At 49.2% G+C, this 19,473-nt stretch overlaps 2 protein-coding genes across 5 annotated transcripts; one reads left to right on the forward strand and one right to left on the reverse strand.

Annotated features, from left to right (window-relative positions):
- Nucleotides 1-1,305: 1,305 nt before the first annotated feature.
- tspan14 (tetraspanin 14) lies at nt 1,306-13,946 on the reverse strand. Of its 4 annotated transcripts, XM_061789712.1 has the most exons (9): nt 9,113-13,946; nt 7,629-7,709; nt 6,704-6,754; nt 6,478-6,624; nt 3,754-3,924; nt 3,548-3,673; nt 3,404-3,454; nt 3,218-3,331; nt 1,306-1,696 (listed from the first exon to the last, which is right to left on the reverse strand). In XM_061789712.1, the coding sequence occupies exons 2-9, from the start codon at nt 7,707-7,709 to the stop codon at nt 1,631-1,633; spliced, it is 807 nt and encodes a 268-aa protein (XP_061645696.1). In that variant the 5' UTR covers nt 9,113-13,946; the 3' UTR covers nt 1,306-1,630. The 4 variants fall into 4 exon arrangements, with proteins under 4 accessions (XP_061645696.1, XP_061645697.1, XP_061645694.1 ...); XM_061789713.1 differs by lacking the exon at nt 9,113-13,946 and having other exon boundaries at nt 6,556-6,624; nt 7,629-8,514; XM_061789710.1 differs by lacking the exon at nt 9,113-13,946 and having other exon boundaries at nt 7,629-8,511.
- Nucleotides 13,947-13,954: 8 nt separating this feature from the next.
- prph2b (peripherin 2b (retinal degeneration, slow)) lies at nt 13,955-19,261 on the forward strand. Its single transcript, XM_061789707.1, has 3 exons — nt 13,955-14,702; nt 16,539-16,785; nt 17,760-19,261. The coding sequence occupies exons 1-3, from the start codon at nt 14,122-14,124 to the stop codon at nt 17,952-17,954; spliced, it is 1,023 nt and encodes a 340-aa protein (XP_061645691.1). The 5' UTR covers nt 13,955-14,121; the 3' UTR covers nt 17,955-19,261.
- Nucleotides 19,262-19,473: the final 212 nt, after the last annotated feature.

The following is a 19,473-nucleotide window of genomic DNA, read 5'->3' on the forward strand; positions in this document are numbered from 1 at the left end:
AGACGACAGGAGATTGCTGGACTAAACAGCCAGTACTTGCCAGACATTTCTGAAGCATCCATTTTCCATACTGATTATCCTCACTCGGGTCACGAGGATGCTGGAGCCTATCCCAGCTATCTTCGGACGAGAGGCGGGGTACACCCTGGACTGGTCGCCGGCCGATCGCAGGACACATTAAAACAATTTAGAGTCTTCAATCAACCTACCGCGCATGTTTTGGGGATGTGGGAGGAAACCGGAGTACCCGGAGAAAAGCCACGTAGGCATGGGGAGAACATTCAAACTCCACACAGGCGAGGCCGGATTTGAACCCAGGTCCTCGGAGCTGTGAGGCGGATGTGCTAACCGGTCGCTCACTGTGCCACCCTAATCTTTTCGTCCATTTTTGCCATATTTGCTGCACTTGACGATGGCTTCCCATGAGCTCACCACTTGTGGGAGGGGCCGTAGGGGCCAGGTGCAGTGCGAGCTGGGCGGTGGCCGAAGGCGGGGACCTCGGCGATCCGATCCCCGGCCGCAGAAGCTGGCACCAGGGACGTGGAATGTCACCTCTCTGACAGGGAAGGAGCCCGAGCTGGTGCGTGAGGTCGAGAAGTTCCGACTAGATATAGTCTGGGCCTGGGCTCTGGTACCAGTCTTCTTGAGAGGGGTTGGACTCTCTTCCAATCTGGAGTTGCCCACGGTGAGAGGCGCCGAGCAGGTGTGGGTATACTTATTGCCCCACGCCTGTACGTTGCGGTTCACCTGGGCGGACGAGAGGGTAGACTCCCTCCGCCTTCGGTCGGGGGGGATGGGTCCTGACTGTTATTTGTGCCTATGGACCAAACAGCAGTTTAGAGTACCCACCCTTTTTGGAGTACTTAGAGGGGGTGCTGGAGAAGCGCTCCTGCTGGGGACTCCATCGTTTCAATGATGAAACAAAAGCAAATAAACGTTACGCAATAAGACACGGAAGCGAGCGACGCTGTCCTCGTCAAACCTTCGGAAGACGAGCGCTACGTACTTGCGTACCGATTCATGCGAACGGAGGGCGACTAGTTTGATATACACTTCAGCGGCGGCTTCAGGATAATCCCTCTGCTTTCATGGATGATTCCAGAAATCAGAATATTTATGGTGGAGAGGCCAAAATCAGAGGATTTGGATAATATCGAGTTCAAACAATCAATCATCAAAATAGTTGATTCATTTGATAATCGATGAGTTCTGGGTTAAATCGTTGTTGCACCTCTACCCTTATCAAATGTCAGCCATGAGGTCACAGCACAAAGTATTATGGGTAATGAACAAGACTACACAGTATGCATGTATAAAAAGTTTCTTTAATATATGTAACACTCACTCACATTGAGTCACATTTAGTCAGCGCTTCAGGAATCCAGTGTAAAAGCAACAAGTCATGTCACCCTCCACTTCCTGTTTGTCTTTTAAGGTCTGCAACTTTATTTGAAAGGACGACGTCACGTGACATCAGTCTGCCGTCACGCGCTACGAGCGAAAGCCTGAACACAGAAAAAAGGCAAAAAAAGCTGCAGCTCAACTGTCAGCAGCGAGGCGGCGCTGCAGAGCTGAAGCAAAGTCCTCTTCTCCATCGCCGTCAAGGCCGCAGAGAAGAAACAAGGCGGGTTCAGTAGGACAATCGCACTTTTTGAATGTCCGAGATGAGCGACCTGGCCAGGTAGATGCCCACCACCTGATGGACACGACACGTACGTTACACATCATACTGCATATCGAGGAGAAAAGAGGGCTGGGCCGAATATGGCCTTAAATGATTGTATTTCTTTCTTTATTTACAATTTGAGCAAATTCTTTTCTTTTTTCTTTTTTTTTACCCTTGGCTTGCTTGTAAGAAAAGAAAAGGATAATGACACTATTCAAACCAAATTTTGCTTTCCGTTTTTTTCCCCCCAAGCAACCAACCCAATCCTAATAAATTTCCATTTTTTCCCCCCTTGAGAACACAACACGTCATTTATGGGAGGAGGGCCAGGGGGTAATGGCAGACGCAGTTGCAGCCCCAAACTAAGTACAGGAAGTCCTCGACCTACGACCTACGACCTCAAGTCGTAGCCTTATTTGACATCATTTTTTGGAATTCAAATTTGGCAGGCTTCTTCAAAACACTTCTCTGCGACGTGTCAAATGGAGCATTTTTTTTTTTTGCGCTCTATAGTTCATCCGACAGTTTTGGCAATAAAAAGGTTCTTAATCGACCACGGCTCGCCTCTGTGTCATTGTGTAAGCAGACGCTCCGCTATCTTGTCCGTCCTTTTGCCGTCGCAGGGTTCGGGCCTGAGGATTTACGGCTGCTGGTTTGCTAGCGTTAGCGCAGGGGTCACCGACGTGGTGCCCGCGAGCCTGTTCTAAAAATAGCTCACTAGGCGATAGGGCATTGTGATTTTCTAGGAAAATTGTAGAAGTGATCATTTGAGAATGCAAACACTGGCAGACATAGAAATCAAGTGTTGCATATTGATTCGTATCTGTTGTAGTGTGAGAAATCATGAGCATGATCGGTCTCTTCACAAAAAGGAATATCATTATTAACAACAACATTATTCAAGGTCATTTCAGCAAATTTGTGATTTCGGAAGCGTGTATCAAACTGGTAGCCCTTCGCATTAATCGGCACCAAAGTAGCAGCTCTCAGTTTCAAAAGCTTCGGTTGCCGTTGGCGTGCTTAGGTAGCGCTTATCGTGCTTTTCTTATCGTTCAGGGTAGACATGCAGATTTCGCAAGTGATCTTGATTACCGGTCGAATTGTTCGTCAAATATTGCCACAGCCTTGAGCTCATGCTGCAAAGAATCCCTCCGCGTCATTGGCTGCTATGGGCATCAAAGGAGAGCTTCAATGTCCAAATGTGACTTGACTTTTGGATGTTTTCGATTTCAGTCAATCGGCTGCTGATTCTGCAAATTCAGCCAATGACCACTTTCAGTTATTTCAAACCTGTTCGATATCTTGAAACACTGCCGTACGTAATCATCTGGAGCGGTGCATTTGCAGTTTATTTTGGAAACAAACTATCATCGCCATTGGGAGTTTTGTTGCAAAACATTTGACTTAACAGTTAATCACTTGAAAATTATGCTGACTGTCATTTGTTTCGACTATTGAGTAAAATCCTTTGCAAAATATCTTGGAACGCAGTGTGTGTGTGTGTGTGAAAATAGACGGTCCCAAGCTGGCCTTTGTGGCACTCGCTCTCACCTGCAGCAGAGAGATGACCACAAAGACAGTGGCGAGTGTGTAAAGATTTGCAGGTAACCAGTCCTCCAGCGCCGCAATGCAACCTTTCACGTGAATGTGATCCGGCCACTCGGCCTGAAACAGCAGCAACATTTTCTACAGCAACTTCCGTGAGAATCGCGAGGACAAAACAGGAAGTCACGTCACCTTGTCCTTGTTTCTCACGTCGTAGCCACACTGCGTGTTCAGCACCGAGTCCTGGAGAGCGCACGCACAAATGTGTGTTTAGTGTTCAAGTGATGTCCCCCACCCATCCGTGATGAAGGTGACGAAGACGAGCGGCGGACTCACGGCGGGGTCGGCGACGCAGCAGGAGAACGGAACCCCGCACTTCTCTCTGCTTTGATGCGTTCCTTTACAGCTGAAGTAAACGTTGACGTCCCAGTCGTCGGGTTCTTGCGCGCCGCAGCAGTGATTCTGCGGCACAAACACCGACCCGCATTTCTCACGGCGGGCCCGCCACGGATCCGGCGCGGCGAGCGGGCGGGACGGCTTACCGTCCTCTGCAGCGAGTCGATCAGGTTCTGCAGGTCGATGTCGTCTCGGTACGCCTTGACGTTTGCCAGGAAGAAGCCGTTGATCCATTCCCGCACCTGACTCTGGAAAACCACGGCCAGCACGGCGACCGCCAGCTCCACGAAGAAGATCAAGCCAATCATGCCGGAAAACTGACCGCAACGCACGCAAATCACATTTGCATATTGGAAACGTTTGGATTGTTTGAAACGGATACATTTCAAAGGCACATCTGCCTCACGGGACCGAGGTCGGGGGTTCGAATCCGGGTTCCCGCTTTCCCGTGTGGTGTTTGCACGTTTGCCCGCGCACCCGCCTTCCTCCCACATTCCCAAAACTTGCATTGAGGCTGCCGCACGCCGTGCGCGCGTGGCGTTCCGCAACCGTTTTCGTGAGCGGTCCATCGGACAGCCCCCGCTCTCGCCATGTAGCGACGAGCCAATCATAATGCACACAACGTTTCGCTCAAGCTAAAAATACATTTCCAGGATTGAAACCAGCGAGAGACAAAACGGCCTCCGCACCATAAAAACACACTATATAAAGTAGCCAAATACTTCCCTACATTTCTCATTTCTAAAAAGCGAAGCATGCGGCACGTAGCGCACCGACCCTTTCAAAGATCGCTTTTCTTCTCACCCATTGATTGCGTCTCTCGCAATCTTTTGATGGTTTCCTAAATCAAGTACAATATAGCACACGCGCAGCAGCATCAAGCGGCTTTTACAGGCTGGTCCAGATGTCCCATGGCTCAATGTTTTTGTTTTGCAATGGTCCGGTGCAATCGCATCAAATCACGTGCGACGGGCCTTAAGTCCATTTTAAGGCTTTCAAATGTCCATTGGTACGCATGCTCGTTTGGCTACAGGTACCCTGTAATTGGCCGGCACCCGGTCCAGGTTGGACCCCCCTCGCTAGTGATATACAGACCCTTTCCAAAAAATTGGAAGATCATGGAAAGGTTCATTTATTTCCATAATTCCATTCAAAAAGTTAAACTTTCATAGATTATGGATTCAGGGCCAACAATTTCAAGTGTTTATTTATTGTATTTCTTTTTACATAATTTGGGCTTCCAGCTCATAAAACCCACGAAATCAGGAATTCCAAAAATTGGAATACTGTGAAGAAATCAACATTTACTTCAGTTTTTGTGGGAGGAAAAAAAAGAAAAAGAAATGAGGGTCACATTAAATCCATCAAAATAGGATATGTTAATCTTCAGTACTTGGTGGGGAATCCCTTTGCTGGATGCGCCGTGGCATTGAGGCAGCAGCCTGCGGCATTGCCTGGGAGTTACGCAAGCCCAGATTTCCCTCTTGCTTGCTGTCAGCTCTTCTTTGTTTCTGGGTCTGGTGCCCCCCGTTTTCCTCTTGATAATACGCCACCGATTCTCAACGGGGCTTCGATCCGGCGAGTCGGCCGGCCGGTCAAGCGCTGTGACGACGTGGGCATCAAAGCAGGTTTTGGTGCTTCTGGCGGTATGAGCAGGGGCCAGGTCCTGCTGGAAGATGAAATCTGCATCTCCGTGCAGATCCTCAGCAGAAGGAATCATCAAGTGGTGGCTTTTGAAGCTGTGGCTCCCGCCTCATTCCACTCTTTCGGGATCTCTGCTCGATTCTTGAATCTTCTCTGAAGCCCACGGTCATCTCTTTTGCTGGTGCATCTTGAAGTCCTGCCACATTTTGTCCTTCCATTGATATGCTTGGACACAGCCCTGTGTGAACAGCCAGCCTCCTTCGCTTATGAACGTTTGTGGCTTGCCCATCCTATCAGTGATGGTCTTCTGGCCGGTTGTCAAGTCTGCAGTCTGAACCCAACTGAGACAATTGAACCAAACTGAAGCAATTGAATGATACCTGGCTCAACCTGTGCAGGTGCTTTGAGTTTAGTGCGTGGCACTCATTTTCAAACACTTCTGGCCTGCAAAATTTGGGCTGATTTCTTCACAGTGTTCAAATGTTTTTCAATTCCTGATTTTGTGGGTTTTTTGAGCTGGAAACCCAAATGATGTAAAAATAAACAAATATTTGAAATAACCCTAAAGGGATACAGATCTTCCTTTCTGCTTGACCTAACTTCCGATCTTCCAGCAGAAAGTTTCGGGACGTGGGAAAGTCGTGCAGCTTCCAGAGATGAGGGGAGAGCTGCCGCAGATAGTAGCAGAACCAACGGCAAGCGGCTGCGCTAGCAACACTGCTGAACTACGTCTAAATGCTTTGACAATAATGAGGAGTAAGACTTGTAGCACTTATTTATGAGGCGGCCGCCCGGTGGAGCGATACCACAGAACTCCGAGGCGGACACTCCATTAGGAAAATATTGGATAGCCGCAGCCGTAATTGCAGCACTACCGGATGCAGTTCTCATCTGTGACAGGTCTGTTTAATGTCACTTCCAAATAAAGTGAGAGAAAGTCGAATTTGACCTAGAATAACTGAAAACGTACGATATGGTGCTATATCGTTATCGTGACGTAAAATGATCCATATTGTGATACTTTTTTTTTTTCTTTTTTTTTTTCTCCATATCGCCCAGCACTAACTCTCACCCACAAGGCTCGTGAGGACAAGCCGTGGAGAAAATTGATGGATGAATCTTGAAACGTGTATCTTCAATGTACACATTTTCCTGCTGGTTTCAATGTAAATATTGAAACGGCCATTTGCAAACGTTGCCATTCGAATGCTTTCGTTAGCACGTACAAACTTCAGCAGGCAGATGTTTTCTCGGAGTGCTCCCACACACCCCGCAAATCCCAGGATGAAAGTGACGGCGCCCACCAGCAGTAGCAACCACACCGGGTCCAAACCGTGTAGACGGGTCACCTGCGTCAGGTCCAGCAGGACCCCCTGAGCAAAAAAGACAAAAAAGGAGTGGCTGTGATCCTTAGGGGATTGAACGCCGTGCGTTTGCGCGTTTTGCTTTTACCTTTTCGCTCCACGCCCAAAAACCCACCGCGATGAAGACCACGCCAGCCAGCTGCAAGACAACACACCCGGTCACACGCAAAGATGAGAAGAACAATTACGCTGCTTTGACGCTTACCTCTATCCCAAACAGAAGGAGTCAACGATTACAATCAGCAGAAAAAAAGAAGAAATCTTCTTTCTGTAAGTCGTCTTGACTGAGAAACATTAACCAATGGCGGCATGAACTTGGTTCAAGTTTTCACGGTCTGAAGTTCAGTCCACGACTTGCTTTAGTTTACGTCCGTCACTTAATCGTTCGTGGTGGAGGCCTTCTAGGGGCAAACTCGGCCGGGGCCTGTCGCGCCTGGCAGGGTCACCCAGGGCAAACAGGACCTAAGTGAGGGACCAGACAAAGCAGGGCCATGAACCCGCTGAAGACACCGGTCACGGGGAAGGTCAGCGGGAGTCAGTGTGGGGGTGGGGGGGGTCTCCCTTCCCGTGGGCTGGGGAGCCGGCTTCCCTGGGGAGCCGGGCGCATCGTGAGCCGGCTACAGAAGCTGGCTCTCGGATAAAGGTTGGAATGTACAGTGGCCCCCTGCATACTTGCGGTTCGGCCCCTGCGGATTCATCTACCCCCCCCCCCATCTTTTTTTCATGGAAAACACTGATTGGCGTTATATTTTGGGGGTTAACAATAATAATAATAAGAAGAAGAATTGAAAAAAACATTTTTTTTCCAGTGTGATGAAATGGCGTCAACTATTTGCGAGTTTTCGCTTTTTCCCTGCATCACAAAAACCTGCCATTTGAACTGCGGTGTGTCAACTTTTGCTATCCACTGCGTGTCTGTGGGGAGCACCTGTTCCACCTGACAGGATGTGCATGACAACACTTCCTGTTTCAGGTTTGACAACACACTGAAAGAGGAAGAAGGAGAAACTCACCCAGAAGATGATGTTGTAAGTGAACATGAGGTATTTGTAGCAGCAGCTGACCTCTGCGTTGTCATAGCGATAATAATACATCTGGTAAACAAACATGCATAGGAATATGAATAATCATGAACAAAAAAGGACTTGGGGCTCAAATGTTTTATGAAGGCTTCATTACGATTCATGACTATTGGCGCTTAACACCTGAAGTTACAAAGTTCTCAAGCTGACGGCTCTTTTGACAGCTCAGCGGAATTGAGGATCTTAATGCCATTGTTCATGTCGCAAATCGGCCCCAATTTTCTTGCCTACAAATCAATGTCAATCATGTGGAAACCTCGACTCTTTGGTAGAAAAATGCCCGTATGTTAATCAAAGTAGTTGAAATGTGATGTTTAAATAGGCCATTTTGCATCCGTGTAGTTTTCCATCTTGTCCGAATCCGATGACCGAGTGATTTTCGATGGCAAAATCAAGGAACATTTTCATCTTTGTCAGAACCACAGAAAATCTCACCTTAATTGATCATTTCAAAAACGAGGTGGTAAAGGGAGTTACCTTGTGCCAAACAATGAGAAAACACGATTTTGGTGGACCTCCGCTTATTCCACATGCCTGACATCCGGCACAGCCAAATAGAAAGAAAATGGCGGCTGCTTTTCTGGATTTAGTAACATACCTACTAGAATATTCATTAGTCAAACTTAGCTTTGAAATGCCACCGCCACCCTCCTCCATCCCTCCACCTGTGCCCGCCCGGATGGGACGTTGGCCACCCTCGCCCTCAAACTCCCCACAGCCTTCTCCCCCTGAAGCAGGGGTGTCAAACTCATTTTTGTCGCGGGCCACATTGTATTTACGGTTTCCCTCAGAGGGCCGCTAGGACTGTGAAACCACAAAAATCTTCACCCCCTCATTTTTTATTCCCCCCCCCCCAGCCGAATCACCTCATCATATTACACCCGAAATTTAGAAACTAGTTTTCGAAGCAGAAATCAAGGGTAATGGGTTTTTCAACTATTGTTCATATTTGGTAACACAAAAATGCGTGCAATATCTCAATGTTATGGAAATTTTGGTCCCGATTTGAACAAGAATCATGGAAGTTGACGCACATGATTTGCCTTCGCGGGCTGGATCTGGCCCCCGGGCCTTGAGTTGGACACCGGTGCCCTAAAGCTTTGGAAATGTCTCCTTCCTCAAATCCGCGATGCTGAAAAGAAGAAACTCCTCTGGCACCCAAGACATACAATGAATCACATGAAAACACCGAAAGAGATTGGAATTTCACCTCCCCTCCCCTGCGTCCTTGTTTTATTACCAAGTGTCCTTGGGTCCCTTGCAAAGCTCTACATCAAACTTAGAATTACTGGAGTTCTTGTCAAGCTGACTTTGTTCGATGCTCACCGGAAAAGGCTAACGTTAGCAAAGCTAGCTGCCAAGGAGAGGAAGTCGGTGAAGGAAAAGGAAAGGAAAGACGCCGTCGTCGCTCTCACCTCTGTTCCCCAACAGCAACTTGGCGAGAATATTTGCTGCTTTTGCTATCAGGATGACGACAAACGAGCCTTTTCGACTCTTTTCGACGGAAGTTTGCTCGCAAAAGAAAAGTTCAAGTCGCAAAAGAGTTGGCCAAGAATTCTATAATAGTGGGCGAAACACAACATAAATAATGCGGCTGACCAAAAAAACACTAATTTGGAACTCGAAACGAGTCTTTTATCAAATTCATCAAGAAAAACGAGACGACGAACAAAAACAAACACGTTGAAGACGCTTCTTGCGCATCTTTGTGACGCAGGCAAACGGCACTTAGTGCCCACTACCGCCACCGTGTGGCTGGGAAGGGCGGCCAGTTTTTCCGCCATGAAGCCGTGAATAGGAACGGGTGGAGAGGCCAGCGCAATGAAGCGGCCTGGCTCAACCACGTGCCTATATAGCGGCCATAGGTTCTATGTTCCCATAGAAATGAAGTCGTAACATTCCAATTCCAAGATCCCTTGTGGTAATTGTACGCCACCGTATGCAGCACAATGTACCGGCATCGTTGGTCATTTGGTTTTCTTGCCGTATACGCACGTTGAATGCGCTGACGACTTCGACCTCCTTAGTTTAGCTTCACAGTAGCCACGGAGTTCAAAATGGCCGCAAACGAGCTACCGATACATTTCAAGTTATTCATGTGACATGAAAATTCACCATGTTATCCAATTATAACAATATGAATGTTTCAATGCTAAAACGATAATGACAGTATCATTTTTATGGAAAATTATATGAACAACTTATATGAACAGAAAAACAGACAATACAAAAGAAAAGCGGAATTTGAGGAATTTTAAAAACAATCATTTGTACGTTTTGTTGTTGTCTGTTTTCAAAGTTCATTATTGGACTCATGTATTCCTTCTCAAAAATTCAAGAGATTTTGAATGACTCAATTTGACTGTGGCTATGAAATTTCATAAGAATGTTATACATTTAATAATTCAAGACTTGTTTAGCCATTTCAACATTAAAGGCAACCTTTTCACCAAACTTTAGATTATATTTACAAGAAAATGTATATTTCTTGTAAATTAACTAACTAACTCTATATCCATCCATGCATTTTCTTCCGCTTATCCGAGGTCGGGTCGCGGGGGCAGTACCTTCAACAGGGAGGCCCAGACTTCCCTTTCCCAGCCACTTCATCCAGCTCTTCCGAGGGGATCCCGGGCCAGCCCAGAGACGTAGTCTCTCCAGCGTATTCTGGGTCGCCCCCGGGGTCTCCTCCCGGTGGTACGTTCCCGGAACACCTCACCGGGGAGGCGTCCTAATCAGATGCCCCGGCCGCCTCAATGTTGAGGTGGAGCGGCTCTACTCCGAGCCCCTCCCGGATGACCGAGCTTCTCGCCCGTTCTCTAAGGGAGAGCCCAGACTCAGCATAACTGCCATCCAAGATTCAGTCACACAAGACCCTGAACCAGCGCCACGGGAGGTGTGTTGTTTGGCGCTGTGGCGTTTGGCTCTACCTAACTTTTAGTGTGATGAGCACCAACAAAAAACCATCCTGCAGATCCCCGCTGAGTGATGAACACCTCAGATGTGTTCTGAGAATGGCCACAACAAAACTAACACCAGATTTTGATGCATTGGCAAAAAAAGGTGAGCAACAAAACAATAGTGTTCCCTTTAAAAGTATATCCAAGTATTAACACGACAATGCTTTTTTGGTTTCTTTATTTCTTAAACGGAAATATCTGGTCCTGGCTTGGCCCGCCTTCAAATCTTAAAAGTCAATGTGGCCCCTGAGCCAAAAATGTTCGCCCACCCCTGCACTCGACAAAATGTCACCGAATACCAATACGTAAATAAGGACGACGTCGGCGTTTCCGGTGGAAAGGTCCGACGGCACAAGAGTTTCCGCTGTCGACACGCTACAAGCGGCCGGGACGCCATCTGGCTGAAAAATAGCCTCATAACCCCTCCTCGAATGAAATCGGTCTCGTAAATAGTTTGACGTCGCTACTTTACCAGGTGAAAGTGTCAAGAAAAATTGTGACTTTTCAGGGACGAGGAGACCAGCCAACGCTGCGTTGCATTTAGACTTTGATCCCATTTCCCACGCGGTCACGACGCGCTTACATGCCGAGCGGAAGTTGGCACACCACCTTACGCTCACTGCCGGAGTGCTGCGTGCATGCATTGAGTCTGTTGAATGCGATCTTGTACGATATACTGGCCGGAAGCCACAAATGGGACAGGCTTATTGGACCTTCTGCTAGCTAGGGGAAGAGCATTTCGTTGCTTGTCTCCAGTCGCCACATTTGCTATTTATTGGGTTATTTTATATTTTATTTAACCAGGAAAACCTCATTGAGAGTGTCCTGGATCCCAGTCAAACATGAGTCTCGATTTGACTTCAACTTGTCACGGTTAGCAGATCTGCCTCACCGTTCTGAGGTCGCGGGTTCAAAGCCGGCCTAGCCTGTATGGACTTTGCATGTTCTCCCCGCGCCTGCCTGGCTTTTCTCCGGGTACTCCGGTTTCCTCCCACATTTCCAAAAACATGCATGCTAGGTTGATTGAAGACTAAATTGTCCGTAGGTGGGAATGGTTGTGTGTTCCGAAGTGCCCTGCGATTGGCGGGCGACCAGTTCAGGGTGGAGCCCACCTCTCGCCCGAAGCCAGTTTAGACAACCGCGACCCCCGTGAGGAGAAGCGGCTCCGAAAATGAACGAATGGATGGATTCTAACTTTACATTTAAAGAATTGCCATTTTCTACAATAAGTATTTAGTTGGCGGCACGGTGGACGACCGGTTAGAGCCTCTGCCTCACAGTTCTGAGGCCCCCGGTTCAATCCCCGGCCCCGCCTGTGTGGAGTTTGCACGTTCTCCCCGTGCCTGCGTGGGTTTTCTCCGGGCACTCCGGTTTCCTCCCACATCCCCAAAACATGCGTGGTAGGTTAATTGAGGACTCTAAATTGCCAGTAGGTGTGACTGTGAGTGCGAATGGTTGTTCGATCCCTCAGGCGGCACTGCATCACAAACAGACATCAATGTGTAAAAGATATCACCGGATGGGCTCAAGAACACTTCAGAAAACCAATGTCAGTAAATACAGTTCGGCGCTACATCCGGAAGTGCAACTTCAAACTCTACTATGCAAAGCAAAAGCCATTTATCAAGAACGCCCAGAAAGGCCGTCGGCTTGTGGACGTCGTGTCCTCCGGGCCAAAGAGGAAAAGAACCATCCGGACTGTTATGGACGCAAAGTTAAAAAACCAGCATCTGTGATGGTATGGGCCTGTGTTAGTGCCAATGGCATGGGTAACTTACCCATCTGTGAAGGCACCATTCATGCTGCCATCCAAGCAACGTCTTTTTCATGGACGCCCCTGCTTATTTCAGCAAGACAATGCCAAACCACATTCTGCACGTGTTACAACACCGTGGCTTGGTCGTAAACGAGTGCGGGTACTAGAGTGGCCTGCCTGCAGTCCAGACCCGTCTCCCATTGAAAATGCGTGGCGCATTATGGAGCGTAAAATACGACAACGGAGACCCCGGACTGTTGTACACCGAGCAAGAACGGGAAAGAATTCCACCTACAAAGCTTCAACAATGAGCGTCCTCAGTTCCCAAACGTTTGTTGAATGTTGTTGTAACACAGTGGGAAACATGAGCCTGTCCCAAATCTTTCGGAACGTGTTGCAGCCATCAAATTCTAAGTTGATGATTGTTTGCTCAAAACAATCAAGTTGATGAGTTTGAACATGAAATATCTTGTCTTTGTCGTGTATTCAATTCAACATAGGTCGAACATGATTTGCAAATCATTGTATTCTGTATTTTATTCATGTTGAACACAACGTCCCAACTTCATTGGAATTGGGGTTGGACTTTCTGGGCAAAGTCTTCTTCGTTCAATAAATGCAGCAATAAACTTCCAAACACCTTTCTTGGAATTTGAGTTGTGTCCAGCTTTCAGAGTGCTATTAATGACACCGTGATCTGTCAAGGGGGCTGCAAATATTGACACAGATTCTGTAACAAGAATCTACAACTTCAGGAGACACCAACCAAAAATGTATTCTGGATCTTGATCGGCCATTTGCTTTTATCCAAGAAAATTGCCTGCTGTGTGGATTTATCTTTCCCCAAATCAGTAGAGTCCGTAAAATGGATTGCCGTCTCAAATTCTGTTCCCCAAATTGATTCCAAACACTCGGTACCATCCATCCATCCATCCATCCATCCATCCATCCATTCTCAACACCGCTTATCCAGTTCAGGGTCGCGGGGCGCCGCAGCCTATCCCAGCCGACTTGGGGCGAAAGGCGGACTACGCCCCGAACCGGTCGCCAGTCAGTCGCAGGGCACATCTAGACACGCACTCACATTCGCAAGAGGGAACTGAACCCACGCTGCCCGCACCGAAGTCAGGCGAGTGCACCGCTACACCGGCAGTGACCAAACCGAGTATCAACATATGCAATTTAAGTATTGAAGTCCAGGCGTCATAAACGGAAATAAAAGGCATGTTAGTAGTAAAACTAAATATTGTCTGCGATAGCGGCGGGGGGGGGGCGATTACTATTCGCGTACGTAGTCGATCAATAATTAATAGGAGAATCGATTGTAAAAAGATTCAATAGTGACAGCCCTACAAAGGAAGTGAAATTGGATCATTTCTTGCAGCAACACTGGATGGACGGACAGACGGACAGATAATGACAGCTAGCTGGGTGGATTTTCCCACGATGGCCGTGCGCCCCGCCCCCAATTAACGTAAGGCCGCTTACGGGCTCAGCTAATCGGCTCGGGGGTTTACGAACTGGCGTCGGCCACTTTGCGCAGCGAGCGGAGTCGCCGACTTAGCGCCGGACAACTTGTGAGCTGTGGCCGCGAGCGACGGGAGCCCCCTCGGCCCCCCGCCACCGTCTCCTGGCCTGACGGATGCGGAGGCTGAGTTAGCGTAGCCGCAAATTCCAAGCGCAAAGGTTGGTTTTCCGCCACGTCAAGATGCCCTTCATGCCGGTCAAGTTCAACCTGCAGAAGCGGGTCAAGCTGGCCCAGGGTCTGTGGATCCTCTACTGGACGTCGGTCCTGGTGGGAGTCCTCCTCTTCGGCCTGGGCGTCTTCTTCAAGGTGGAGCTGCGCAAGAGAAGCGAGCTGATGGACGAGAGCGAGAGCCACTTGGTGCCCAACCTGCTGATCCTGGCCGGGCTGCTGGCCTGCGTCCTCAACGCCTTCGGGGGCAAAGTGTGCCACGACTCCCTGGACCCGCTCAAGTACTCCAAGTGGAAGCCCTTGCTGAGCAGGTTCCTGCTGCTGTGCTGCGCTTTCAACGTTTTGCTGCTGCTGCTGGCGCTGCTCTGCTTCCTCATGCAGTTCGCCATCTACCTGACGCTGTCCCAAGGTCTGAAGAGCAGCATCCGCTTCTACAAGGACACCGACACGCCGGGACGCTGCTTCATGAAACGCACTCTGGACTTGACGCAGATCGAGTTCCGCTGCTGCGGCAACGTCAACTTCAGGGACTGGTTCGAGGTCCAGTGGATCAGCAACCGCTACCTGGACATGAGCAACGACGAGGTCAAAGAGTGAGTCCCGGCCGCTAAACCGCCACTCTCTCGGGAAGAAACGAGCGATTATCGCTGAGCAAATACGATGCGGAGATTGCGTGTTTCGGCGTACATCTGAGAGCTAATGAGAACGAGGTCAGCGGAGGATGAAGAAGGATTAGAAGGGGAGAGTTCTCTTAAATCTTTAATCTGGCACTGTGAGATCTTCGGCGACATGACAAGGTCAATGACGTCCCGAGGCGGCCTCGCACGCTCCGGGCCTCGTGTCCGCGCTGCCGTTGAGGGTTCCGCTGGCTGGCGAACTGAAATGTCGTAATGTGCACGCGGGCTACTTGAAACCGGATTGCTTTTTGCTTCCGCCACATTTCCCGCGGATGCGTCTCAACTCTCGCGTGGAACCTCACGTTTGAAATTTGGCCGGTACGCTCACAAAGAGAATCGGGCTCTTTTTGTCTTGGAAGACGATCCTGCGGTCTGAGGTGCGTTCGAGTGGCTTTGTCCCGCTGACAATCTTGAATATGAAATGTTCGATATTTACCACCCAAAATGGTGCGTTCGCGTGGGGAAGCCGGCGACTCCTCAGTCACGACTCTGTGAATTGTGACGTGACACATTTGTTTGCCACCGCACACGCCAGCCACAACGAGATCGTAGCGTCAGGTATGCGTGTCGTTCCAAACGCACAGCCGGCCGCGCTCGACCCGTCAGTCGCAGCGGCGCCGCGTGATCGCTCGCTCGTCTCAAAACAATCAAAGACGACAGAGAGAAGGCTACCGCCTAAGCGAGTCACCCAAAACACAAGGGGAAGAAGCGTGCGTCGTGCCGTGCCGTGCCGTGCCTTTCCGATGCAGAATGAGGCTGCCGCAGCAGCTTTCGGACCTGCTTTTGACACGTAGCTAGCGTTAGCTGCCGTATGTCAGGTCAACAATTTGCAGACGATGAAGAGAAAGTCCACAGCAATCAGTGCAATGATAGAGACAGAGAGAGAAGACGGGGGTACCGGCAGAGGCTTTGTGAGGAGGGGGAGGTACTTGGTTTTTCTCAGTCGTCGTTTAATCAAATCAAATCAATGTGCACCTTTCGATGAAGGTATGTCTTTTTAGGGAAAGGATAACGAGCCTGTTTTAAAAACAATGAGTCACCTAACAAATACAACAACAATATTTTGGTGCAACTCATTCGATCCTTAGTAACACGAAGCGGAAGAAAATAAACCGGATTATATCAACGGGGGTTTTCTTAAGTCTTTCGGATTGTTTTCTGCTCGCCTATTCTAAAATCCCGAAATCAGGGCTTTGAGTTTTGGCGTGCCCCACCTGGAAAGCTTTCTGAGGCACCCCGGTGAAGCGGAATGTAGCCAATCAAGAAGCAAGCTGCCTGACGACGCTAAACGACCCTTTCCTAGCCGATGTCGCTTCGTCTTTTTTGACGACATCTCCGGTCTTCTTTTCCGTTTTGTGTGATCACACGAGATTTCGGTCTTAGAGGACAAGATTCGAGATCAGTGGTGGGACCAACAAAGTTTGTGTTTAAACCAGGCCGAAGTCTCACAGTCAACCTTGCAGACTGCAATAGGAGCTTGTGTCACATGATCACGAGTGGATATGCCGTGTAGAATGACGTACACGTTGGCATATATGCACACCGGTAGGTAGGTATATGTATACACGTCCGTATATGCACGAAGTTCCTTAAACCCCTAAAAAAATGCCACGGGATGGCACCAAAGTAATACGTGTACAGCGAATAGGCGAGCGCATAGTCGTCTCGGAATCTGGGGGCTTTCACCGTACGCGTGCATTTCCACGACAGCCATACGCGCTACGTGACGCCGTGCTGGCCTTTGCCTTGCAGTCGCGTCCTGAGCAACGTGGACGGAAAGTTCCTGATGGACAGCGTTCCGTTCAGCTGCTGCAATCCGGGATCCCCTCGGCCGTGCATCCAGCACCACCTGACCAACAACTCGGCCCACTACGACTACGACCACCGCACCGAGGAGCTCAACATCTGGACGCGGGGCTGCCGCGAGACCCTGTTTTCATACTTCAGCAGCCTAATGACCAGCATCGGCGTGCTCATCAGCGCCACCGTTCTGCTGGAGGTGAGAGTGGCGCTCTTTTGCTCGGATTTTGGGGTGGGGTGGCCAAATATCGCAACGCGTTATTAGGATTCCCACAGCGTTTCTCGGCAGGATACGCCCTGCTCCAATATTACTGGCTTCGGGACACGCGCCGCTGCGCTGCGATTGGCTGCTGTATCCCTGTAGAACATGCCCTACTGTTTCCAGACGGGAGAAGATATTCCTATGTTTCCCACTAACCCTAAACCACCTAAGCCCTAACCCTTGACCTCAACCTAACACACTTTGTTGTTTTGCTCTTGTACAAACGTGATCCATGTTCGGGAGGGTCATCTCGTTACGTCTGCGTAGCCTGCCCTTCCCGCCACGCAGGAGCCAATCATGTTGCAGCAGGGCATCTCCTGCCTAGAAACGCTGTGGGAATCCTAATAACGCGGCCGCGACTAATTGTTTGTTTGTTTGTGTGTGTGTGTGTGGGGGCGGGGCGTTGATGCTGATGGAAACTAATGGCAGAGCGGTTCCCTGGGGGTGCTGACGGACTTTTTGCGGTGCAGAAAAGAGTCGTCGACGTGCGGGCTTTATGCCGATAGATGCTTGCACGCTAGGATCTCTGGGACTGACTGACAGGCGGGGTGGCCAACAAATTCATAGGAGCGGCCGTGGCCACCCCCTCACGGCGCTTAGTAACTAATCGGCTCGTTCGGCTTCTCGCCCGCAGTCGCCTCGGTCTAATCGATCGACCGGCCGGCCGATTACTTGAGAGATAAGCGGTTGGGAAAATGTTCAAGTGGATCGGAAGACGCGCGCTGAGGATCAGGAACTATTCTGGAAGCTTTAATCCCGCTTCCCGTGTCCAGATCAGCCTCCCGATGGCCTCAATACGCTTCGAACAACAAGCTTCTACTTTACTGACTGGATAGCGGGCGGAAATACGAGTACCGTTCTCTCCAAACTTCCTTCCACAACGTGCGTGTGCGTGTGCGTGTGCGGTGCAGTGTGCAGACATGGCGGGCTTGAAGTACCTGAGCACGGCTCTGGAGACCATGGCGGACCCCGAGAACCCCGAGTGCGAGAGCGAAGGCTGGCTGCTGGAGAAGAGTGTCAAAGAGACGCTGGCGGAGACGCTGGCCAAAATCAAGACGCTGGGCAAGTCCAACCACGTCGAGGAAGGAGAGGAGGCCGGCGCCTGAGACGCGCGCCCGCTGGCAGACGCACACGAACGCGCGCTGTAAATAACCACGTCACAAACATGGTGCGCCCTAAGATTGCATTGGGCTCTTCTTAGAGAACACGCCATCACTTTTTTTTAACCTTTGTAGTCAAAAATACACACACTGTAAATAGATGCATCACAAACAAGATGGATGAACAGAAAATCATGTTCAATTCGCACGACTTTTTCTAACCCGGGCAGCCAAATACACGAACGCACTCTCACACACGCACACGTGTCGACATTTTCAAAGTTTTTCTTTGCTCCTTCTAACGGTTGTGATGTTTTGTTGTCTTGCAGAGATTTTAGTCCCAAAAAGTATAAAGATAGGATGATTGACATCCAAGCGTGTCACTCATCTTTCTTGCTTGTCCTCGGTGTGCGTTGTGCGGCGAGACAGAAGTCCACCCTGGAGATTTATTTGTCAATTGAATGAATGGAATTGTAGAAGACTGTTTGTTGTTGTTGTTGTTTTTGCTGGACAAGCCGTCGGACCCAGGCGAGCGAGCCCAGCCTCTCTCCGGGAAGGGACAGCTGCCTGGGAGTCGTGCCGATGCAATCGCCGATGTGGCCGCCAGAGAGCGCTCTCGACTCCACTCCCAACTTCGAGAGGCGCAATCGGGCCCAAGCCTGACCGTCAACGGCTCCCTAGATTGGCAGTTTCAACCATAAACATCCCACACGCTACGATCCCAAAACGCTTTCATGCAGGGACATTTGCAAGATCGATTTCACTGTTGTGTACATTTGAAGGCAATTTCTATGAAAGAGAAGCATAGCAATCAGATGAAGGCTCATTGAATGTTGAGCCACAGCAAAAGAGGAACGATTGGATTTATAAAAGCCTCATATTGGAAGATGGCTAGCAGTGCGCACGTTTAACGTCGCTTTTTTAGGGGTTTTCATTGCATTATTCTTGAGTATTTTTGTAAAACATACGCACGGTTGCATTGTACTTCCTATTTCTATTCATGAGTAGTGGTTTTTAGCAATATCCAGTTGTACTTTCTGATACACAGTGGAACTTGATCGAATATGCAGTCTTGCGCTGTCCAATTGTAGTGTCGGGTAGTGGGGAGGCCTGCAGCTTCGGTTCCGCTGCCCCCCCGCCTACCACCGGTCGTGCTTATTACACAGACTCATCGCTGTGGTTCCCTTGCTTGATGCTCCACATTGCAAATCAACCATGTCGTCCGAGACGGTAGAGTAAGCTCCTCGTTCTTTTGCACACTAGACACTCTGTCTGTCGCCTACCGCTGAATGAATAAATGAATGATCTGCGTACTTGTACTTAGCCATTTTCTTAGCCAGTTATACTTCAAATGTTACATCGACCTGCGAAGGACAATAGATGTTAACTAGCCAATTACTATAATCTGTCAAACAGTAGTTCCATGCAAATGTTCATTCATATGCACTGTCCCTTTTTAAATAACTCAATTCTCAACTCGTGGATACAGCAGCACCTCAAAATACACCAACCGTATTTGCAATTT

Source organism: Phyllopteryx taeniolatus, chromosome 11, assembly GCF_024500385.1.
Source record: "Phyllopteryx taeniolatus isolate TA_2022b chromosome 11, UOR_Ptae_1.2, whole genome shotgun sequence".
Lineage (NCBI taxonomy): Eukaryota > Metazoa > Chordata > Actinopteri > Syngnathiformes > Syngnathidae > Phyllopteryx > Phyllopteryx taeniolatus.

Coding starts and splice junctions, on each gene's coding strand:
- prph2b (XM_061789707.1), top strand. CDS start 14,122: ATGCCCTTCATGCCGGTCAAGTTCAACCTGCAGAAGCGGGTCAAGCTG. Junction 14,703..16,538: donor AGCAACGACGAGGTCAAAGA/GTGAGTCCCGGC, acceptor TTTGCCTTGCAG/TCGCGTCCTGAGCAACGTGG. Junction 16,786..17,759: donor GCGCCACCGTTCTGCTGGAG/GTGAGAGTGGCG, acceptor TGTGCGGTGCAG/TGTGCAGACATGGCGGGCTT.
- tspan14 (XM_061789710.1), bottom strand. CDS start 7,724: ATGTTTGTTTACCAGATGTATTATTATCGCTATGACAACGCAGAGGTC. Junction 3,925..6,477: donor ACATCTGCCTGCTGAAGTTT/GTACGTGCTAAC, acceptor CGTTGCGGTCAG/TTTTCCGGCATGATTGGCTT. Junction 3,455..3,547: donor GCTGCGTCGCCGACCCCGCC/GTGAGTCCGCCG, acceptor TGCGCTCTCCAG/GACTCGGTGCTGAACACGCA.